This window comes from Mobula birostris, chromosome 3, assembly GCF_030028105.1.
Source record: "Mobula birostris isolate sMobBir1 chromosome 3, sMobBir1.hap1, whole genome shotgun sequence".
Taxonomy (NCBI): Eukaryota; Metazoa; Chordata; class Chondrichthyes; order Myliobatiformes; family Myliobatidae; genus Mobula; species Mobula birostris.
Window position 1 is genome coordinate 182,600,246 of NC_092372.1, and position 24,669 is coordinate 182,624,914.

At 39.5% G+C, this 24,669-nt stretch overlaps 1 protein-coding gene and 1 long non-coding RNA gene across 7 annotated transcripts in view; one reads left to right on the top strand and one right to left on the bottom strand.

Moving 5' to 3' along the window:
* Positions 1–4,117, bottom strand: part of LOC140195469 (uncharacterized) — a 61,645-nt gene extending 57,528 nt beyond the window's left edge. For both annotated transcript variants that reach the window (XR_011885474.1, XR_011885475.1), the window contains exons 1-2: positions 3,750–4,117; positions 1,344–1,495 (exon numbers count right to left, since the gene is read on the bottom strand). This is a non-coding gene — a long non-coding RNA (uncharacterized lncRNA). The remainder of the gene's footprint in view (positions 1–1,343; positions 1,496–3,749) is intronic.
* Positions 1–24,669, top strand: part of LOC140195467 (voltage-dependent L-type calcium channel subunit beta-2-like) — a 331,456-nt gene that overhangs the window by 186,828 nt on the left and 119,959 nt on the right. The window contains exon 1 of one of the 5 annotated variants that reach the window (XM_072253798.1): positions 4,055–4,333. The exons of 3 other annotated variants lie outside the window; for them this stretch is intronic. In XM_072253798.1, the coding sequence (XP_072109899.1) occupies positions 4,283–4,333 (51 nt within the window). In that variant the 5' untranslated portion in view covers positions 4,055–4,282. Of the gene's footprint in view, positions 1–4,054; positions 4,334–21,335; positions 21,802–24,669 lie in introns of those variants that run through there. One more of the 5 variants, XM_072253800.1, reaches the window with a different exon arrangement.

Sequence of the window (24,669 nt, forward strand, 5' to 3'; positions counted from 1 at the left end):
CCTAGATTCAGCCACCGTTAGGAAACACCCTCCCTACATCCACTCTATGCAGACCTTTGGCCACCACGGTAGCATTGCAGTTAGCGTGATGCTATTATAGCTTAGGTTATTCCAGAGTTCAGAGTTCAATTCTGGTTCCCTTTTGTAAGGAGTTTCTGTACATCCTCCCTGTGGAATGTGTGAGTTTTCGCCTTCCTGTCAGCTTGAACCAGTCTGGCCATTCTCCTCTGACCTCTGTCATGAACAAGATGTTTTTGCCCACAGAACTGCCTCTTATTGGATGTTTTTTGTTTCTCACACCATTCTCTGTAAACTCTAAAGACTGTTGAATGTGAAAATCCCAGGAGATCTGCAGTTTCTGAGATACTGAAACCACACCATTTGGCACCAACAATCATTCCATAGTCAAAGTCACTTAAATCACATTTTGCCCCATTCTAATGTTTGTTCTGAACTACAACTGAACCTCTTAACCATGTCTGCATGCTCTTGCATCGAGTTGCTGCCATATGATTAGCTGATTAGATATTTGCATTAATAGGCAGGTCTACAGGTGTATCTAATAGTGGCCACTGAGTGCATGTATTGTGTTTTTTTTCAAAGCCTATTTCTAACAAGATTCTATTTTTAAATGCACAGATCCTATTTTAATGTGATATTTTTAAAAAACTGCAGCTGCTGAAAATCAGAAATAAAACCAGAATGACACTGTAAAGCTGGTGGTGTCACCAGCCATCTCAGCAAAGCCAGGGCTGAGCACCTGAAGAGAAACGAAAAGTGTTTCTATTAGACTGATGTCCCTAATTTACTTCAGTGCTTCCTTTCTTATCTTTTTGCGGCTTCAAGAAAGAAAATGAAATGTTTGTTTTAGTGTGGGAATCAAACTACTTTTCCTGCCAACTACGTCTAATTTCCAGTCTGAGGAATGGCGTGTATCCAAAATGTTTGTCAGTTTTTTTCCCTGATTCTGCTGACTGACTGGGTGTATACTTAGAATATTTTGTTATTATTTCAACTGTCCAGCAATTAGAACTTCCCGGTTTTGTTTTGTTTTTCCAGTGGGAGACATACAAGACAGTCTCCGAAAGAGTGGTGTTCCTGCAATTTGGTAAACCATCATTAAAATAAGGAAAAACTGGTTTAGTCATCCCATCTAAATTATCTTCCCTGGTGGAATTGTTTGCCTATGGATAAAAATAATGTTAATTACTGAAGAAAAGACCCCAGTTGCACAGATTACAGTGTAAACTAGCAATAGTTGCCAATTTAAACTTGTCTCACTTTGAGAACATTAAGAACTTGATGTGCCACTTTTCATACTGGTAATAAATCACTTTACTTACCTGCATCCCAGGTCAATTGGCAATCTGTAGTATGGTTATCTCCCCTCTTCTCTTTCAGTTCAAATAGGTGGTCTTGACCCAAAATATCAACTGTTCTGTTTCCTCCACAGGCACAGTCTGACCTGCTGATGCCCGCAGCGGTTTGTTATTTGCTTAAGAAAACAATAAATTGATTTTCAAAATAACAGGAAAGAAATCTGACATTAAGAAAATTATTTTTATGAACAATTTCATTAAGCTTTAAAATAAATAAAGAAAATCCAATTTGCCACAAGAGTCCAATAACTATCATTTGCTTGTGATCCTGTGCTCAGGAAGGTGTCAATAAGTCATGATCTGTGATGTAAAAGCTTTGGAAGGTGAGAACAGAAAGTGGAAGTTTCAGGATTTAAGGTGCAACAAGTGTTGCATGATAACATTTCTCATGATTTGCGAGTCAAGTAGCTACAAGCCTTGAAGCAGTTATATAAACGTTGAAAAGACTGAATTCAGTGAATATGGGGAATACTTAAAGAAAATAGAGGAGTGGAACTTGCTCAACTACATTTCATAAGCGGACAAGTGCAAGTCCCTTTAGAGGCATAATGTGAAACATTAAAGAAGATACGTACCAAGAATACATGACACAAATGAATTTATGAAAAATTAAAGCTGAAATGAAGGTTTTACAGATCCGGTTGAGAAACACGGGAAGAGGTGCTCAGAGAGGAACAAAAGAGTATGAGGTACCAGTTTTTAAGAAAGTGCTCATGTGAAGTGGTGAGGGGAAGAAAAAGGCTTTGACCCAAAGGTCAGCAAAACCGCTGGAGTGTAGTTCGAGAAGGAATGAAAACTGTGAAAGATCCATTAAACTGCACTTTTTGAGTTGTGGAGTCATAGAGCTGCACAGCCCAGAAACAGTCCATTTGGCCCATCAAGTCCTTGCCCACCTTTTTTGCTCATCTACATCTGTTCCATGTTAAATAATAAATTACTCATAAAAATTGAGCTATAGGACTAATCTTATCACAATAATCTATGTGTTGCCATTATGGGTTCATGCCTCGACCTCTTTGTGGAAGTAATGACTGTCATTGAATACGTTAGCCATCGTCTGTATTTGAATCCAAAAAAGAGCCTTCGATAAAATCTCCACAGATGTAAAACCTTTCAGATGTAAAAAAACCAGCAAACAGGTTTTAGGATCAAAAGCATAAGCACGTATAACAGGATTTCTGTCATGATGTAGGAAGAATTACAAGATGGGATACAATTAGGAGATTCCAGCAAATGATGTTGGGACTATTCATAACCTTGTTTTCGTTCTGAGAATAGTTAGGGTAGGAGCAATGCAGGTCGCTAACTCATATCTTTAACAACTTCAAAAAGTTCGGAGTTAGTTTGATGGACTGCCGTGATGGTTTCAGTAATTTCTCAAAACAGAAACATATAGCAACGCAGGGGGATTCAGGAAGATGCCAGTTATCAGTATTCCTTATTTGTTTACAGAAATTGGGTTGTGCTGATAAAGCCTGCATTTCTGCCTATTCCTAACCGCTGTTGAGAAGGGGTGTGTTAGCTACCTTCTTCAAGCACTGAAGCTTCTCCAACATTGCTCTCGGGAGTTTGAAGATTGTAGACTGAATATTGATGAAAATCTACGATAAAGTGCCTTGTGGCTTGGAGGGGAACTTGCAGGGTTGACGGATAACTTGCCCCTGTTGTCCTTGTCTTTGTTGGTGATAGAGATTGTAAATCTCGTGTGACAAAACCCTGACCGGTAACTAAGCTGCATTTCATAGATGGTACACGCAGCAGCCACAGTGAAATATTATCAAACAAGGAAAAGAATATGGGCACCCTTGAAATATGAAATAAAATTAGAACCTACTGGAAACACTCTCCAGATCAGGCAGCAACAAAAATAAAGTTAACATTTCAAGTTTGTCAGAACTGCAAAAGAAATAGAACAAATTATGAAATACTGTTTGAGCGCAAGCTACACATTACTTTGTTTTTAAATAAAGAGATCTTTAGGCACTGATTGGGATAAATTAGATGGGTTAATGTCTCATCTCAGGATTATTTCGATTCATTCACTGCTCTCGGGTCATCAGATTATTGGCAGAGGTGGTTGGTCACAGCAAAAAGCAAAGTGGAGGAACTCAGCAGGAAGTCAAACAACATCTGTGGGGGAGAGGAATTGTCAATGTTTCAGATTGAGACCCTGCTTCAGCGCTGATTGTCACATGTTAAAACATAACTCATTAATTCTAAGGGAGTTCTAGCATTTACAAAGTTCAGGCTATTTGAAACAACAAAGAAATCCGGAAAGTCTTCACAATTTACATTGTTTGGGTGCTGCCTGATGATTCCATTGTGCAAAAAATAATAGTTCAAAAGCAGTAATAAAATAAAATCACTTGCTTGTTTAGCCGGATGTGCCAGTGCCATCAATCACAGGTATTGCTGTTCCGGTTGGCCGAGTTTATTGTTTTCTCAGTTGCTGTTTATTAAGAGGAGGTCAAAGGTTGAGCAGCCATTACCCTCGGTCAACATCTGTATGCTCAGAGGCAGGTATTAAACCCTAATGAAATGTTATTCTCGGCTGTCAGCAATCACCAGCACTCCAGAGTGGATCAACGTCATCTGGGAGTGCAGTAAGTTCCTCCCACCTTGGTGCTTAATTTACATTGACAGGGCTCCCGTTCTGTTCATATTTAAAGCTGGATCAAATAAACAGCTGAAACAGGTCAACAGTACATTCTGTGAGAGAGTTCCGGCAGCTGCGAGACAGTCCATATTCTGCACAGGAAGTAAGGAACTCAGATAGGAGGTGTTGGGAAAACAAAACCAGCCACACATAGTTCTGGCTCATTGCAGTGGTGGATATATTTGTGTCCTGTATCTGAGACAGCTGTTTGTGCCAGAAGGAGCGAGACATCTGTGTCTGGTTTGGTATGCTTGATCGCCATCTAATAACACCTGGCCCTGAACACCTTTTCTCTGAGGTAAGTATGTGGTTTGTTACTGTAGGCTGGAGGGTCAACAGTAAGCCTCGTTCAGCATGACTTGTTGGATGAAGGTAACACTCAGTTCTGCTGATTAATGTTTGATAGCATTTCTTTAAGTTCTGTATTAAACACATATTCTGACAATATCACAGGGAACAATAAATAATACTCACAAATTGAAAGTAAACCCAAAGATAGACCCTTTTTTTGGCTATCATTTTGCAAATAATTAGATAATAATTACAGCCTTTTCCCAGTCAGATTGTAGTCAATGAAAAATATCTTTCAATTTTCTCTGTCTGGTGAATATGTAGATGATAGACCTTAAAGTCCTGTTCAATGCTAGCTTCATATTAAAATATAGCTAGAGGGTTAAAATGTAGTTTTATATTATTGGTTTGATAACCCAAGCTGCACGGACCTTCCTTTGTTCCTGAAAATTGTCAACTGCCATCTGAACATGAGGGATTCTGCTGAGGCTGGAGATCTATACAAATTGCTAAAGGAACTCAGCAGGTCAGGTAGCTTATATGGAGCCTAAAATTATGAGTTCAGCTTGATGAATCTGAAAAAAATAAAATCTATTTAACTAATGATGAACTTAAACAGATTAATTTTCTCAGAGGTTGTGGTTTTACCTGTTTTCATTCTGTTTATAACAATAAAATTAAATGATGTAAATCATGCAGAAAAATCATTATTTTCAGGAAATTGTTGTGCAACGTCTGATGTTGGTAAAACTTTTGTGAGCCAGTTGGACAAAGAAGATAAAAGTTATGTTTATTTATCTGAACAAAAAATATTGTATTACTTCCCTGAACTCATTAAAATGATCTGGATCCACAAATGAATACAAAAATACAAAACATATGGCTTATGTACCATTAATACCCTAATTTTTGGAATTAAAGATGTACTCTTTCACATGGGAAACCTCACTCTTGTCTTTGTTGCCATGCACTATCAAGAAGACTTGTAATCTGAAATGCAGACAGGGACCATGGCCCCTTATTGGCAATGAGTGAATAGGGGTGGAGAGTTGCAGTGGAGCACAAATAGCAGTGAGAACCTATCAGGTCTTAGAGTGAGACCATGTTTAAAACATTTTTCCCTGTTTATTCTCTGGCTGTTAGCCCAACTGAGAGCTGGAGCTAGCTCACAGAGCAAAGAGAAGGAGAAGAGAGATTGTGAAATCTCAAGAATAAGGAAAAGCTGCAAATAGATCAGAATGGGGGAGGGGATGAAAAAGATCAGGACGAGGGGGTGGAGATCACAAAGGCGAGGAGCAATATGGATAGGTTTTGCAGATGAGGTTGTAGATCCAAGGGACTAGTGGATTACAAATCCAATCACAACGTCAGCAAGTAGGGTGGCAAGGGGAAAGTATTGGGCAGACTAGAAGGGTAGTCAGTGAAGAGTTTGCAGGAGCATAGCACTTCCCAGTGCAGGATGTGTTGGAGGTCAGTTGAACTCTGCTGAATGATAAATCGTGAGCCCAATGATAAGGTTAACCAGGTCTTCCAGGTTCATTCCCAAGAAATGTAATTGGAATAGAGATTGTGGGGTAGGGGGCCTGCTTGCTCCAGGGGTAAATCTGGTCTCCAATCAAGGTAGCCAGTCATGCACATGGAGTTCCACTCTGTGGGAGTGTGAAGATTTCTGATAATGCTGGAGAATGTCATGGTTCCTATTGCAGGACTGATTGAGAGTTAGTTTGCAGGGGCTATAAGCCAGATAGGTGGTGGGACGGAGATAAGTCTCTAACAAACTTAGTGTAAGGTGCTCCTTCCATTCGCTAGCTTGCAGGTCACCCTTGGGCAAGGTGTAGCACCTGCTTAGCCCTCCATTCAGAGAATTGTGAAGCCAAGGGAGCAAGTGCACATCACACATCCTGGTTATGGGACCACTGACGCCAAGCAAACAATACCTGAAGAGTATTGATAATGGCTTGGGCCATCTGTCTTGTAAAGATACTGCCCAAAAGAAAGAAATGGCAAACCACTTCTGTAGAAAAATTTGCCAAGAACAAGCATAGTCAAAGGGACCATAATCACCCACATCATATGACGTGGCACATATTGAATGAACGACTGAAGGGCCAGAATGTTTTAGGATCTGGCATCCACTTGCAAAATCCGGGGTTGGGATAAATTATGGGAGATTCATTATCTTGAAAGCACTGTACAACTTCTCTTACATTAGTAATGCTTTTAATAAATATTTGTGGGCTCCATTTGCAGGATAATTCATTAAATCTCTTTGTAAAGGCTATACACAGGGTCTGAGGAGTAGAGGATCCACTCACAGAGGTGGGAGTGTGATTGAGATGGTATTACTTGAAGTTCTGTTGGCAGGTGACCAGCAGCAATGTGGCAGAGTCACATTGTACAAAATGTCAAGAATCTGATCAGATCATGCTGGAGATCTGGCAGGAAATCCAGTTTAAATCAAATTGTCCTTCCACAAATATGGCGGGAAAAGTTTAATCTTACTGAATCCAACTATGCACTATCCAACTTGCTAATGGAGTTCCAGAAACCTGGAAATCATTACTCATTAGAATCTTACTTAAATGTGTGGTGAAGTCTGAACCATGAATTATCTTTAACATATTTTACTTTAAAAGTAATTTTTCAAACACACCTTTATTAAAGCCAGAGGGGCCTGTGAAGATGGTAGATGTGATTATTTCCTACCTTTCAATTTTTATCCTAGATCTGGGGAGTTAAAATTCCCGGCACAGGTTATTCACTAGGTGAAATGTTTGTGTCATATTTACCACATCTGGTCAAATGACCAACAATCTTGCTCGAGTCGTCCTTTTGGTTGTAGAAATTGTGCTTTTCTAACTTTGGTTTATGTTAGTGGCCATTTTCAATGACTGTTTTTAGAAGTGATTCTTGACACTTCAAATTAAAGATTGTCAGGTGGATCTGGAGCTGTTAAATTAATCATGTTAGGTATTTGAAGTGTCTGAGAACAGTTGTCTAACACCTGTTCCTTGATAAACACCATGACTTTATTTGGTGAACTGTTAAATGCTGTTGAAGGACCTTACAATTTAGGTTGAAAGATTGAAGTTGTTAAAGAGACTGCTGGTTTTCTTTTTCACTCCATAAGTGTCTTTGCCCCTTTGATGCCTAACTTTTACTTTACCCTTTGTAGTAAAATCATTTGAATATAAAATGCAACAGAGGATATTGAATTTAATGTAGAAAAAGTATCATATAGCACATTTGTGAATGTTTCCAAAGTTTGACTTCAACACATACTTAAAATTATTTTATTTTCTTCCAAATTAACTTTAGATGTTGTTTCACATAACTTTCATCCATTGGATTTACTTTGTGGATGTTAGCTGTATAATATGATGTGTCAGCTGACTTCATTAAAATACTTTAATTGGACAGCAACTGGAGTAGTGGGGTTCAACCTTATCTAGAAGGTGCACAATGGAAAAACGAGATTTTTTTCCAACAGTGACTTTGAAAGAACCCATGACTTGACTCCAGTGCTTTATCTTTTATCAGCTGCTGTTTGTCCAACATTCCTGTCCTTTTTTAAATGCAGGAATGAAATTTAAATCAGAGTGAATGGCAGCTAAATGGCGCTGCCAATTATATCAGTAGAATACTGTGGTTATCAGAAACTGAACCACTGGTATGTACCCTGAAATACTTTTACTGGCAATGATATTTCTGTTCTTCATGTGGCCATTAATCAGCACGTTTGCTGATTGCACCTAAGCTTCAAAACAAGATATTTAATTTTCAAATTTCATGCAGGATTCTGATAAAGGCATATTTCAAAATCATTATATTTCTACTGTCCCCAGCCAAAAGGTAGAATTCTGGAGAAAATCATTAAACTTTAATGTTAATTCATAATTTAATATTGATATGCTGAGTGAAAAATAATACATTCCATATGCTCTTCAGGAGCTGCTGTATAGATTTTCGTGCAGAGAAAGGTTGGCATGGAAATAATGCAGATCATTAATTATGTGCAAGTTGGCTAGCAACTTAAGGGGAGGCAGAAATAGCCATCATTTATAAATTGGTGTTGGTGAAACTAGCATCTTCTGCTTAAACTCTTGATTTAATGAACGTTGCATTTCCACGGGATTTATACTTGTCACACAAAGTTCAGTGACTAATATTCACTCAATGATTTAGCAACAGTTTCTGCCCCTCGGTCAGCAGATTTCTGGACAATTCATAAAGACACGACTACTACCTCATTATTCCTCCCATTCCTTATTCCTTGCATTATTTAATTTTTGTAATTTATAGTAATATTTATATCTTTGTATTATACTGCTGCAAAATAACAAATTTCATATCTTTTCATTCAGTGGTAATAAACTTGACAATGATTCTGACTTCAGCTGCAGATTTTAAACATCCAATTTTTTTTATTAAATCAAATTATTTCTCACTCTTCCATCCTGCCTATTTTTCCCTCATTTCTTATTTAGTCTTCCTACTGAGAATCCTTCTTTCAACAAAATTGGACTATTTGCATTAATCACCATTTTTGTGCACCCCAGAAATGTTACAAGGTATTTTGAGTAATTGTTATTTTTGTTTGGGTAATTAAGATGGCTTAGTTCAGAATATCTAGATCTGCATGGATTTCACTTGTACTGTGTGCTACAAGGTACTTGTGGTGCTAATCATTGTGTTTTTATATTACCTATTTAACATTTTTCCAAAATTAAAGCAACATGTCATGCAATGCAGAATTGCTGCTGAATGTCTGGTTGAGCTAATTTCTTAATGTGGAAGGGTGAGTTATAAGGAAAAGGTGTCCACCAAATGACTTTGCTTTCTGGTCAGATGATGTGTACGCATAGAAAAAAAGAGCAGGAGTGGGGGTCTGCTGTCAATCTTCTCCACCATTCAATGAGAACTTGACAGAACGGATCTTGACTTCCATTCTATTTTCATATCAGATCCCCATTACACCTGAATCCTTGTAATCTGAACACTGGCCTTAGCCTTGACAATTTACTAACTCAGCATCACACTTCCCTAGTAACCTGTCTGTTGATAAGTAGAAATTTTAATAAAGCACATAGAAGTTTGTTCAATATAAGTTTAATAAAGTACATATAAGTTTGTTAAATACCTGTGTGTCATGGCCTGGAGTTTGATGGTGCATGGGATGGTGAACTGGAGCCATATTTCTGCAAGAACAGGCACACAGTAGTTCCTCATCTCACGCTGTGTCAGCCACATTTGAAGGAAAACTAGCTTGTCTTCCGGGGAATGAGCAATGGAGAGCAGCACTGATGGGACAGCCAGCCTGTGGGGGCCAGTCCCAAATACAGATGGATTCCAGCGTGCCCATCATGTCTCTATCCTCTCCCTCACCATCTGTAGCATCTTCTTCCTTGGGTGGCTATAGCAGGTGAATGTATGGCACGAGGGCCTGGTCCACACTGAGGCCGTGCAGCTTCTCCACCATTGGTCTCGTCAATGAACCAGTGAATCGGACTAGCAGCATTTGGTATGGCCAATATCCAACAGGGTCTTGCAGTCAGAAGAAAATCAATTAAAATAAACATTTGCACCATTTGTCGGATCCAGAGAAGCTGCGGCGACCAAGCATGCCACCATCTTAACTGCCCCTGAATCTCCAATTCCAGTATTTTCCCAACAAATCCCAACAGTCAGAGGATCTGCCCTGCAGTTCTCCTTTATTCTTTTGTGAATAGCAGCATTATATTTATCATTTTCCAATCCACTAAAATCTATTCAATTTCAGGATCATCACAACTAACACATCCAATATCTACATTCACCATTTTAAACATTTAAGGAGCACCTCAACAGCACTAGATTTGTTATAAATTATGAAATATTTGAGTCATAAAGTCATAGTAATACAGAAAAGAAATGCCCAGTTTGTTCTTACTAGCCAAGTGCCTTCGTAAGCTCGTACCACTTGCCTGCATTTGGCACATAAATACTTCCTCTTCATCTGGCATTACCACTTCATCTGGCAGTTTATTCCATATACCTATCACCTACTGTGTGAAAATCTTACCAAGTCCCATTTAAATCTTTCCTGCACGATTCCGCGACCCTCTCTCCCCAACTTAAACCTAGCTATTTTAACCTATCTGGTTAAAAGATTACGCCTCTTGTGATTTTAAGTCTCTGTAAGGTTGCCCTCAGCTCCCTTTGTCCAAGGAAAATGGTCCCATGCTTTCCCATCTTTCCTTATGGCTCAAGCTCTCCAGTGCTATCAACATCCTAGTGAATGCTTTCTGCACTGTCTCTAGTTGAACCCTCTTCCTCCTACAGTCTGGCACAAAAGATTCCAAGTGTGGAATCACCAATATCTTGTTTATTTAGTCCTGACGAAGGGTCTCGGCCTGAGACGTCGACTGCACCTCTTCCTAGAGATGCTGCCTGGCCTGCTGCGTTCACCAGCAACTTTTATGTGTGTTGCTTGAATTTCCAGCATCTGCAGAATTCCTGTTGTTCTTGTTTATTTGTTTACTTGCCCCACTTTTTCTACTATTTAATTTCTATCTGAACCAACTTCACTCATAAAGTGGAATAAGGTCATGAATTTAAGGGCGAGGGAACCCAGTTCGGTATTAAAGTAAAGTAAGGCATTCAGACAATAAGTTGATGTAGAAAAGATTGCCATTTGTAATAGAGGACCAAATCATCAGCCATGTGATGAGAGGTGACCTGATAGAGGTGTACAAGATAATGAGAGGCATTGATCATGTGGATAGTCAGAGGCTTTTTCCTAGGGCTGAAATTGCTAGCACGAGAGGGCATAGTTTTAAAGTGTTTAGAAGTAGGTACAGAGGAGATGTCAGGGGTAAGTTTTTTACACAGAGAGTGGTGAGTGCGTGGAATGGGCTGCCAGTGATGGTGGTGGAGGCGGAAACGATAGGGTCTTTTAAGAGACTCCTGGATGGCTACATGGAGTTTAGAAAAATAGAGGGCTATGGGTAAAGCCTAGGTAGTTCTAAGGTAGGGACATGTTTGGCACAGCTTTGTGGGCCGAAGGGCCTGTATTGTGCTGTATGTTTTCTATGTTTCTATGAATTGGTCCCAAGAAAAGGCTCCAGCTAATGTCTGATTAGAGGAACTAGGCAGTACAGATTTCCATGAGATAGCTATAAAAATGCTTTTATTCCCTGATTGCTTACTAATTCCACCCTTTCTCCTCAATAATTGACCTGCTCAGGAATTTTATTGCTAAAGAATCATGGTTACTTTCTATACATGTTATTTTTTGTAACCCATTGTTCAGTATTTTCCTGATAACTAATGCCAGGCTTACAGTTCTCCCGTCACACTCCTTCCTTTCTTGCATAACGGTATTTCATTTCCTGTTTTCCAACGCACTGGATCTTTCAGAAACTTGGGGCATTTTAGCCCTAAGTTCATTCATCCTTTCTGATTAAAAGGATAAATCAGGGACAGGGTTCTGCCATCACATTGTATTGTTACCTTTTTAGTATCTTTTTCCAGGCAATTTAATGAAATGGATGCTGAAATTTGGGTATCTTAACAAGTTTGTGGATTCCAGCCCATACGTACATTTCATAAAGGTCTTATAAGTTTTGGTGTTTGAACATCTTCTTTTCACATTATTTGTCAATGATTTGGATGAAGGAATTGATGGCTTTGTGGCCTGGTATGCAGATGGGTGGAGGGGCAGGTAGTGTTGAGGAAGCAGAGAGTCTTCAGAAGGACCTAGACGGATTGGAAGAATGGGCAAACATGTTGCAGATGGTATATATTGTCAGCAAGTTAATGGTCATACACCATGGTGGAAGGAATAAAGGCCTAGACTATTTTCTTTCAATGGGGAGCAGTTTCAGAAATCAGAGGTGCAGAGGTAGTTCTTGTGTAGGATTCCCTAAAAAGTTAAGTTGCAGATTGAGTTGGTGGTAAGAAAGGCAAATGCAATGTTATCATTCATTTTGAGAGGACTAGAATATAAAAGCAAGTATGTAATGTTAAGACGTTATAAGGCTTGGTCAGACTGCACTTGGAGTATTATGAGTAGTGTGGGTCCCTTTTCTAAGAAAGGATGTGCTAGCATTGGACATGGTCCAGAAGAGTTTCACAAGAATGATCTCAGGAGCGCAAGGGTTAACACATGAGGACCATTTGATGACTCAGGGCCTGTATTTTTCTGGAGTTTAAAGAATGATGAGGATCTCATTGAAATGTACTAGATAGAGTGGATGTGGAGAGGATGTTTCCTATAGTGCTGGAGTCTAGGACCAGAGGGCACAGCCTCACAAAGGAAGGGGGCCCCTCGAGCAGAGAGGAGGAGGAATTTCTTAAGCCAGTGGGTGGTGAATCTGTGGAATTTATTGCCACGGATGGTTGTGTAGGTCAAGTCATTGGGTATATTTAAATTGGAGGTTGATAGGCTCTTCATTAGTAGGGTTACGAGGAGAAGGCAGAAGAACGGAGTTGAGAGGGATAATAAATCAGCCATGCTTGAATGACGGAGCAGACTTTATGGCCAAATGGCCTAATTCTGCTCCTGTGGTCTATATGAACATCCCACTTTCTTCATCCCTGTCTACTTAACATGCACTTAAAGTTAACATTGGGTCTTCTGCAATTTTATTATTTTTCAGATTTACTGTTCAGCAAATGCACTTGCTTCTGTTTTATATTTATGTTTTCTTTCCAATTAAATTCTGATTTTATTAATATTAGTGTTTTCAGTTAATTTATATATTCGCTCTGCCTGGGGCCTACCAATGCTTGCTGCCTTCTCAAATTTTGGAATGACCAAAACAGCAAGGCCAAAGGTTCAGTAGGGGTCATGCACCCACCCAGTAAAATGATGAGCTTTGGGATACTTTGTGAGTTCCAGGCTTGGTCAAGTACAATCCAGACTAATAACAGTTCCGGAAAGCTTCTATTAACATTTTGATTAAAGGATGGATAACCTTTTCATATTAGATAGAATATTACAAGCACATTATATAAAATGTAGTGTGTGTGTATGTACGTGTGTGTGTGTATATATTCATCATAAATGTATATCAGTGAATTGGAATGGTAGTTCAGTGTGCTGATCAGAAGAGAGATCAAGGGATTAGAATGGATTAATCTCTGAATTGTCAGCATTAACTAAGGGCATAGAGTACAATACAAGAGAAAATGCTCGGTGTCTGAGGGTTTTGCTGAAACTGTACGGAAAATGTAGGAATGCCTATTCACTGGAGACCAAGAATGATATGAAAGAACAATCGGTAAGCAGTGAAGAGGATGCTAAGTATCAGCAGTTTAATTTGTTCAGGGAAAGCCTAAAAAATTGGGTGGTTTTTACTTGGGGGAAAATAGCTGATGCGATCTAATTTAAATTATGGCTTTCTGTTGTTCTGATTGCAATCATGCGCATGAGAAAAACACATATATTTTATAAGCTATTGAGGATGATTGAGTTCCAACTTCTTCTGATTCATTATGCAAGTCTACAATTTTGATGTTTAAGATACAACCTAGAGTGCTATAAAAATACCTTAACTGTATCCAACTGATGTGAATTCAAAAGGTACTTTAATGCTTCTTACCTGAAATTGTTTTCACTTCAGAAATTTTTGTACCATATACTGTAAATCCAATTAATCAAGTGCCTTACAGTATACTTGGCATCAACCATTTCCACTTGGTGATTAATTCAAAATCCAAATATTTTTGCATTTCACATTGGCAAGTAAAAGTTAAGTTGTAGACATTGGCACAATGAATATTAAAACCATACTAATATTCACATAAGGTACATCTGTACTGTAGTTTGCTTGTAAAATGTTAAGACTGAAAGTGGGGTGTAAGTGTTTTCTGGTCGTTAAGTTCTTGTTGACTGAATTCTCACGTGGTTATGTACACGTAAGATCTATTATGTAACTTAAAGACAATTCCTGCTACCATTCATTTACTTTTGTCATGTTCTGAAGAAAAATGACCCGTGGAAGCAAATGCTGAAATAAATTGAAAGTAGCTCTCTGTTGTATACATGGGTACCGTATGCCATGAATTTTGTTTGCATTTCAGGACAAGTAAATGTATTCAAAAGTTTACCTACTTCTGAGGCAGTCTTGAACACAGGACAGAAATTCAAAATAAAATGTAACAGTCGTATTTGAATTTTTAAAACTTTATCCAATATAAATTCCTATACTTATGTCAATGGTATATGCCTAATATTTGCTTCCACTGGACTCTTACTGAGTTGGACAGCTTAAAGGTGTGTTAAACAATAAACTTGATGGTGTGTGGGAAGGGATGAGGTTTCAGTGAAGCCAGCTTGTGAGTTTTACCTAACAGTGTCACTTTCCTGTATAGCCTTTCTAGTTCGAAAATAAAAGCAGCAAACACCCAGCAGATCAGGTAGCATCTGTGGAAAGAAAAGCAGGGTTAAGATTTCAGGCTGAACTCCATTTTTCAAAACTGGGATAGAGAGAAAATCAAAAACTCAAAAAAATCTGTAGCTGCTGGAAATCCAAAGCAACACCCACAAAATGCTGGAGGAACTCAGCAGGCTAGGCAGCATCCATGGGAAAGAGTAAACGGACAACATTTTGGGCCGAGACCCTTCTTCAGGAGGGAAAAAAAAAACAAATTAGTTTTTATTTGTAGAGAAGGTGCAGGAGGAATGTATAGGACAAAGTGAGGCCTTCATTGCCATGGCAATAAGTTATCACAGTCTTCCCATCAATGGGTCAGTGGGCATCATTCGAAGATAATCCTACAAAGAACTATAAAGTGTGAAATACATGACTATGTGTGAAGTACATATTCAGCAGGCCAAGTCATGTTACAGAGAGATAAATGAGCTAATATCTCAACTCGATAACATGCAGCAGAAAGATAACTAGTTCTATTTCAGATCTCCAGCTTATACATTTCTTCCTAGTTCCACGTACTAAAATTTGTGAGAGCAATGTGATAAGAGCATAACTTTTGCTTCCACAGTTCTACTGAATTTAAAAAAAGTGGGATTCTCAACTAGATTCAATAGAACATAAAACATAGAAAATTTACAGTACATTACAGGCCCTTCGGCCCACAACGTTGTGACAACCATGTAACCTACTCTAGAAACTGCCTAGAATTTTCCTACCGCTTAGTCCTCTATTTTTCTAAGCTCCATGTACCTATATAAGAGTTTCTTAAAAGTCCCTGTTGTATCGGCCTCTACCACCTTCGCTGGCGGTGTACTCCATGCACCTGCCATTCTCTGTGTGAAAAACTTACCTCTGACATCCCCCTTGTACCTACTTTCAAGCACATTAAAACTATGCCCCTCGTGTTTGCCACTTCAGCCCTGGGAAAAAGCCTCTAGCTATCCACATGATCAATGATTCTCATCATCTTATGCACCTCTATCAGGTCACCTCTCATCCTCCGTCGCTCCAAGGAGAAAATGCCAAGTTCACTCAACCTATTCTCATAAGGCATGCTCTCCAATCCAGGCAACATCCTTGTAAACCTCCTCTGCACTCTCTCTGTAGCATCCACATCCTTCCTGTAATGAGGTGACCAGAACTGAACACAGAACTCCAAAAGGGGTCTCACTAAGGTCTTATATAGCTTAAATGTCTCTGTCAGAAACAGATGTATGCAGTGTAATATTTATAAAAATAGCAATGAGTGATTCAGTTTAGATGGACTGAGTGGTCGGGGAGTCATTTAGTACCTCATATGTAGTCAGTGAAGCGATATGCGTAGTTTCTTCAATTTAATGTATTGCATTCCCTGCTCATACTGTAGTCCTTTATTAGATTTGGAGTTTGGCTGAGGTTCAGATGACATTACATAATAAACCCATCACAATTTAGATAAACTTTTGCTCTTGGAAACAATATTGCTGTCGATTAATCTAGGCCATGATGGACCTTAAATCATTTCACTCTACGGGAAACAATAATAGGAAAAGACTGAAGCCATGGTTGTCGAATATTTTTGGGAGTTCTTTTGAATACCGACAGCCAGGTCTGAGTACAGAATACTATTTAAGTGATTGACCTTCAATTTCAGAATGCTTAATTGGTGATTAGGTACTGATTAGGGTACATGACAAATCTTATGGTGGATAAAGAGTATGCAAGGATTTCAAGTAATCTTGAGTTCTATTTCTAGGACTTGGGGAGTTAAGATGTTTGGAGAGGAATAGAATGATTGTTTGTGGGATTAAGAAGAAATTTATAAAAATCCCACCAATCTCTATTACCTTCCTTAGAAGTCTGGGATGCATCTCATCAGTTCTCAGGGATTTATCTGCCTTTAAGCACCAATTGCCTCCTTCCTATTTTTACAATAAGATGTCCCAGAAATTCACTGTCACATCCCCGGGTTTTCTGACTACCATGTCGTTATCCTCATCTACTTCAAACAGCAAAATGATTTAACGCTCAGATGTAAAGTGTCATCCAAAATCAAAATGCAAGTCTAGAGGCCAAAGCTTTTCTAGGAGTATGATGTTTTCAAAACAGTATTTTCCCAGTATTAAGTAATGTTGAACAAGTAAAGGAGCTAGTGTGGAGAATGGAGAATGGAGATTTGGGCTTCTCCTGCTTTCATGCCAGCTGATACTGTATATGGCAAATAGACGATGTATAAAATGAATAAATAATTACTGCCCATTATGCTGCTGGCATTTGAGGCAGCAATGAAGGTCCTCCATCTTTGGCAGTGTTCAGAGCTTCCTTCATGTCAGTAGCTCACTACTGCCACTCTTGTAAGTCCCAGGTAGAGAATCAGATGTAGAAGGATTATTCATTGCTGTTTCCATAACGATTCTGCTTTACCAGTCAGGGTTGAACCCCTGAACCTGGAGGACCGGATGGACCACTCTTAGAGTGTCTTCCACCCTTTCACCTACTTGGTCTGGGTGACCCTACCAAATGCAAAAGCATAAAGCCCTGATTCCAGCCAACATAGCTCTCTGGGCTATTGAGGCAAACAACAACAATGTTGCAGTCCTCTTTCAAGACAATGCATTAAAAGGAGCTTTAACACAGCAGCAGAGTTTCTGGTAGTATGTTTAGCAATGCACCATTAATGAGGATTACTGTGAAGTTCAAAATATGTGCAGGCAAAATATTGAAAATATTGACACAAGGGCAGATGAAATAGAATGCCACTATTGTCATCACATTTAAAAAACTGTGGATCAAGTAATTACAACAGTGTATTGAGGCTGTACAAAGGCAGTACGTGTAGATAGAGTCCTTGGAAGAGAGGCTAGTTCCTGTGATGCATTGAGCTCTGCCCACAACACTGCGGATTTTTTGTAGTCTTGGACAGAACAGTTGTCATTCCTTGCTGTGATGCATCTGGTTTGAAAAAAAAATTGTTGAAGGTCCAAGAGGACATGCCAATTTTGTTTAACCTTCTGAAGAAGTAGAGGAACTAATGTGCTTTCTTGGCATTGGCCTCTATGTGGTTGGACCAGGACAGGCATATTGGTAATGTTCACTCCGAAGAACTGGAAGCTCTCAACTTCTTGACGTTAGCAGCTCCTGAAGTCTATGACCAAAGCTCTTATTTCACTGATATTGAGGGAAAGGCTGTTGTCATGACACCATGCCACTAACATTGCATAACCTCGCCACCTACTCAACCTGCAAATTAACCATTACATCATTCAGTACAAGCAAAAAAGAGACTGGGCATTTTAACAAATGATCACTGGCATGGGTCACTCACTGACTTTAAAAGATAAATATGGGTTAAACATTGTGTTAAAGTGTTTAATAAACTCACTTCAATTTAATGTAAATTTTATTAGAAATACTTCAGAATTTATCTTGTCTATGATTTTAAAATACTTTTGATGTTATCAAACTGATAAAATTCAACAGCGTGGTTCTGCTGAGGTGCTTCAGGTCCCAAAGTCTGACCTGTTAGCAACCAGCAGACTGCTCCACCTTGTAACATTGTGGAAGGACAGTGGAGAAAACAGGCCTCCAGCACGGCCATTTCCCCACACTACTGCAGGTAAGATTGCTGTGGGACCAAAATATGAATTATGAGAGGGATTAAGCATGAAGCAAACTCCTTTAAGAAAATGGAAGCACAGTGAATTGGTAAAAAAAAAAATGGCAAAGCAATATCTAAATGCATGGTGCATATGCAATAAAGATCCGTGTAGGTAGTTGCACAACCTGCTTCATATGCAACTCTCTATTAGCCCTCCATGTTGCTTGTTTATTTTATATATATCTTGCCTTGTCTGGTTTCTAAATACGTACATACATTTCATGGGCTGCTAGAAAGATTGTTTTGCATATTGCATCTAATTCTAAATAGACATCACCATGGACAGGTGACATTGCAGCTATGCCATGAATGACAATGGAGAGAATGGCTGACCATATTAGAGGATGGTGCAGCAGAGTAAAAGGCTGACTGCCATCGGAAGAGGGTTCCTCGCAGCATGTGTTGAGCGATGGGGGAAAGAACAGGACAGCACCTGTGCAGAGTTTTCTTTCTATTCTGTTGAGGCAAGCCTCTTCACATAAGGATTTTCATGGACTCATTAAGACACCAGTTGTGATGTAATTTTATCTGCTGCATTATCTTGAAAAGAGTTGAGCCAATAGTAGATATGTTATAATTAGATACATTCCCCAGTTTGAGGAAAAGCAAATGGTATAGGTGCCTTATCTGACTCGTCACATCTTACAACACATTTAAACAGTGTGAACAATAGTTGAAGACTTTATTGCTTCAAATCCTAATATCTTTTGTGGAAAGAGTCTTAGAAGCATAGAGTCATAGAGGACTACAGCACGAGAACAAGTCATTTGGCCTATCTAGTCCATGTCAGCCTAGTTTTCTGCCTAGTCCTATTTACTTGCATAGCATAAACTATAGCCCTCCCTACCTCTCTCATCCACATACTTATTCAAACTTCTTTTTAAGTGTTGCAATTGGATCCGCATCTACCATATCCACTGACAGCTCATTCCACACTGATACCACCCCCTGAGGTACTTCTCCCTGAGATACCCCTTAAATATTTCATAGTTTACCCTAAGCCTATGAATTCTAGTTCTAGTCTGACCCAACCTGAGGGGAAAATATCTATATGGATTCACTCTATCTATACCCCTTTAGAAGATCTTCCCTCATTTTTCCAAGCTCCGGGGAATAAAGTCGTAATCTTTCGTAATGCAGGTCCTCAACTCCCGGCAACATCCATGGGAATTTTCTCTGCACTCTTTGAAATGTAGTGATCTTTCCGGTAGGTAGGTGATCAGAACTTTGACCTCACCAATGTCTCGTACAACTACAACATAACATCCCAACTCCTCTACTCAGTCCTCTGATTTATGAAGGCAAATGTGCCAAAAGCTCTCTTTACAATAGTGTACCAATTTCAAGGAATTAATGATTTGTGTTTGCAAATCCCTTTGTTCTACCACACCCATTGGTGCTCTACCATTCACTATGCAAGTCTTACCCTGCCTGTCCTCCTAAAGTGTAGCACCTCACACTTATCTGCATTACATTCCATCTGCTGTTTTTCAGCCCATTTCCCCCAACTATTCCAGACCACTGCAAGCTTTGGTAGCCTTCCTCACTGTTACTATGCCCCCACTATTGGTGTCATCTGCAAATGTGCTAATCCAGTTTACCACATGATCATCTAGATCATTAATAGATTTCCATGCTCTGTTGTAGGATCACCATGTTTTTAAAAGAAACTTTGGCTTGGGAACAAAAGGATGTCACTGTAAATTGTAATATTCAGGGAGGGATGTAGGTATTTTGGAAAAAATTATGAAGAGAAAACTCATTAACATGATAACACGAAGAGATTAGGGAATCAGCCTGAGAGTTGGGGTTAATCTGCTTTAAAAACAAAAGTGGTGACTGGAAGAGGGCTATGTGGGAGGGGAGGGTTAGATTGATCTTGGAGTCGATGATAAGGTCAGCACATTGTGGGCCAAAGGGCCCGTACTATTCTAAGTTCCATATGGTCTAATTTGCATGATAAATTATATAGATGTAGTCTTTTGGGAAGATATGATGTGGTGCTACTCTTTAGTCGTAAATTATTTTACTTCCAATATAGTTTGTTTGTACTCCCCTAATTTTGGAGATTCCAGGAGTCTGCACATGCTGGAAACTGCAGCAAAAGTCAAAATGCTGGAGGAAATAGCGAGTCAGACAGTATCTGTGGAGGGAAATGGACTATCGTTTCATGTTGAGAACCTTCATCTGGTCATCGGGATAAAATTTCCTTACTTGGCATCTCGACTGGATCTGGCTTTGTATGACTACTTCTGTCAATACTGAAGTCTGCAACTTTTCCTACAGAGGACTTCACAGCACTAAGAAACATGCTTAAAATAATGCATTTGAAAAACATCCTTCAAAACATTTGGCTGAATTGTTTACACTCTGTGAATTGCTATTCCAGAAATATTTAGCATATTTCCCCTTCTAAATAAACCCTGTCTATAGTCCACGCCTGAAATTCTAGCTATGAAAACTGAACACTTTGTAGTTGAGGAAAAGGCTTGATAATTTAACACAGTTTTTAACTGCCTGGAACCTCGACTGAAGCGTATGTTTTCTGGGACTGGGAAGAGTGAATGGGGGTGGGTGTTTGGGAAAGTATAATGTACTTTACAATTACGCAGATCATGAAAAATTCAAAATATTTATTTTCGTTTGCCATTTATATCCACGTTGACCGTAAGTTTTGTGGGCGTTTGAATCGATACAAGCCTAATCCTGTGATGATTGCCTCTTGATTCGGGATCTTGGACCAATGCAGTTACTATTTTTAGTTGGAGAATTCTCTCCTGAACTAATAATAAGATCACGCACTCCAAGCGACAACTAAGGGGAATATCCAATGCCACCGTCAGCGTTTACGTTTCTTCCCGCATGCATACCTAAGACGATCAGCGTTTGCTGCCAGCTCCCCCCTCGATTATCTGAATGCGGCGCCGCCGCTGGGAGCCAATGGTTGGGGAGAATGAGTGCCAAAAGAGATAGAGGGCGTGGAAGGGAAAAATCCAGGGTATTGTCAGGGTATATGCAAGCTGGAAGACGGTGATTGGTGTTTGCAATTTTCTGGGGCAGAACTGGGCAGCTGCGGGCTCTTGTTAAAGTCGCCAGGCTAGTTGGGTGACTGAGGTTAATTATCAATGCCGGGGGCTGTTCCCTGGCCACAGCCGTCCTGGTACTCAAATTAGATACAGAGTCGCAGTCCGACAGACATAGGGGCTTGGAGGCTGGTGGGTGGGAACACTCTTTTCTCTCTCTGCAAAGACTGGCACCGCCTTTCCGTTCCCAGTTTGCAGAAGTTGAGAGAAGCGAAGGGAAAGGGTTCATTCAGTCTCCGTTAACTTGCCTTGAAACCCCATGGAAACAGCCGAGAGCTGAGTGCAGACCTCTTGCGGCGGGGACATGTACCTCTACGGCCGGGAGGAGCCTGAAGAGGTAAGCAGGGAAGGAGGGGAGGAAGTTAAAGGCCAAACTCCACAAAACAACCATCCATCTCCCAGTCCCGAAAATAGAGGACGGCCCCGGGGTTTCCTAGTTAAAACACGCTTGCTTCCTTCATTTATGTATTTGCAAGGGTTTGTTCGCGTAAGGCACACATTGCCGAGAGAATAATTTTTTTTTTTAAAAACATCAATTGTCGTTATAACCACAACTTACTGAGTTGGAAATAAAAGATACACGGAGTGCATAGATTAGGTAAGTGAAATCATAAACTGCTGGAAATACCGGGGAGAGAATACATTAGTCCACAAAATGCCTGATCTGAGAAGGTAAAACATTTTCTGTTTTAAGCCCTGTGCCCAGGTGGAATTCTTTATCAAGCCAGATAAACGCGACAAACGTCTTTTTTCCGCTTTTAAGAAATATCTCAGTGAAAGTTCTTAAAACTTTGCCACACATGAGCGAAATACTGCGGATTCTGGAAATGTAAAGTGAAAACAGGAATTCAACAGGTCCTTTGAAATCGTAACTCCTGTTTCTGTTCATTATTTACACGCGTTTCTGATTTCAGTTCAGATTTTCTGAATCCGTGGTATTTAAGGTTCTGTGTGATTTTTGTTTTAATTTTGGAATGCTTGTGGATAAATGTAGTTATCAAAATCTTTCATCTGGTCTTTCCGCTCCAGAGAAAACAACTCAAGTTTGTCCAACCTCTCCTTATAGCGCAGAATCCTGGTGAACCTCTCCTACACTATCTCCATATTTTCTACGTCCTTCCTTATAATGGGGTGACCAGAATAGAATGCAATACTCCAGATGTGTGGTAACTAGAGGTCCATAACTTCCTGACTCTTGAATTCAGTTCCTTCACTAATAAAGGTAAACACGCCTTATGCCTTCTTTACCACCTTACCAACCTGTTCGGCCACTTTCAGCGAACTATCCATGGACTCCAAGATCCTTCTGTACATCAGCACTTTGCTTTGCTATTAACAGTGTACTGTCCATTTACAATTAATCTCCCGAAATGCAACAGTCAAATTTAATTATTGTTTGAAAATCACAGTAATAGTTTTGTAAATTGCATTTTATTATTTCCCATATTTTGTTTATGAAACTAATATTTTGTGTAGGGATATATTTCTCACCATTGATATGCAGCTCAATGGTCTATTATTGTCTGAGTCCACCAGATAGTCTCATTATTCTTCATTTTGTTAGCAGTATTATAGTCTTAAGCTTTTCTCTCAGGTGCAATGCAACTGGCAGGTCCCCCAGCTGAAATTGTTAACTTGATATGTTAATGAGCATTTTTAGGATTTTGCATAGCTTTGATGAGTTAAGCTGCAAACACCATTATTCCGAGATGGTCAAAGGTTAAGGTGGCGCACTGAAGCTTATTGCAGTTTTCATCTTTGGCATCTGCCTTCACTCAGAGTTGGTTCCTTTGAACTGGTCCATATTTTCCAGGATCTCACCATGAACGTTCATTTCTCAAGTTTGAATTGCATAGTGGGAGCTGTACGATAGAGGGCCTCCATTTTGTGAATACCAAGGCCCATCATCTTTCATGCTTTCAAAACGAGCAGATGATTTGGAAATAAGGCTCTAATTTTGCACAAATGCAAATATGGCCCTTGTATGGCAGATCAACTACTGAACCAAGGATGATCTCTTTACACAATGTTGTGTCTAAGGGATAGGCCACATCATCCCCAAGCCTAACAGCAGTATCCTAACATAACTCAATTCTTAGTACGTAAGCACGAGGAATTCTGCAGATGCTGGAAATTCAAGTAACACACATCAAAGTTGCTGGTGAACTCAGCAGGCCAGGCAGCATCTCTAGGAAGATGTACAGTCGACGTTTTGGGCCAAGACCTGATAAAGGGTCTTGGCCCGAAACGTCGACTGTACCTCTTAGTAGAGATGCTGCCTGGCCTGCTGCGTTCACCAGCAACTTTGATGTGTGTTACTCAATTTGTAGTAGTAGTACAAAAAGAGATGAGTTGATGGACAGAGGAGAGGACTCATGGATGTGCTGAAAGCCATTTTGAAAATGTATATTATCCTCATTATTACAAGGAATCTAGCCCCGTGACCCCATAAAGTGGAAAAGAAGTGTTCTGAATGGTACTGGGAAACTTGAGGTCCTGTGTTGAAGAATAGGAGAGCCTTGTAAAAATGGCAGAAGGAGCCTAATGCCTCACCAACTATCTACCCACTTGTCCCATTCTGCACCTCCTGCCTGCATATGGTGGTAGAGTTTGTAGATCTAACATTGGTCTCATCAGTCACCTCTGAACCAAAAAAAAATGAAAGCAAGTCATCCTCAAACCTGAGGGAATGCTTCAGAAGGAGAAGAAAAGATTAAAGTATATATTGTATGCCAACTGACTCACTGAAAGTAATAATTCAAACTCATTGTCAACGTAGGCTCTCTAGAACCATGGTGTATGCTACAAGATTATTACTTAACAATAGTAACAAAGATCTGTGAGGTGATGTACATTGATGAGACCATTCCCTTGTCTTAATACATTCTCAAAATGAAAATGCATTTGAAATGAAAACTAACTTAGGTGTTCTATTATTTAACAAAATAAGATCCAGGTTTTTACTTGAGAAATTTAATACAGAACACTTGTATGTAGGAAGCACTGATTGTCTGCTCAGAACAGGCAGGTTTTGGGGAAAACTTCAAAATTTGAAACAGCACTTGTAAGAATAAATAAGGAGCAACTTTCCACCTTTGGGATGTCACCAACCAGAAGATAAAAAGTTAGTGTATAAGCCACATGGTATGTAGCGGACATGTGGGTGTGTGAACCTGATTTGTCCACTTTTTGTGATGGTGATTAA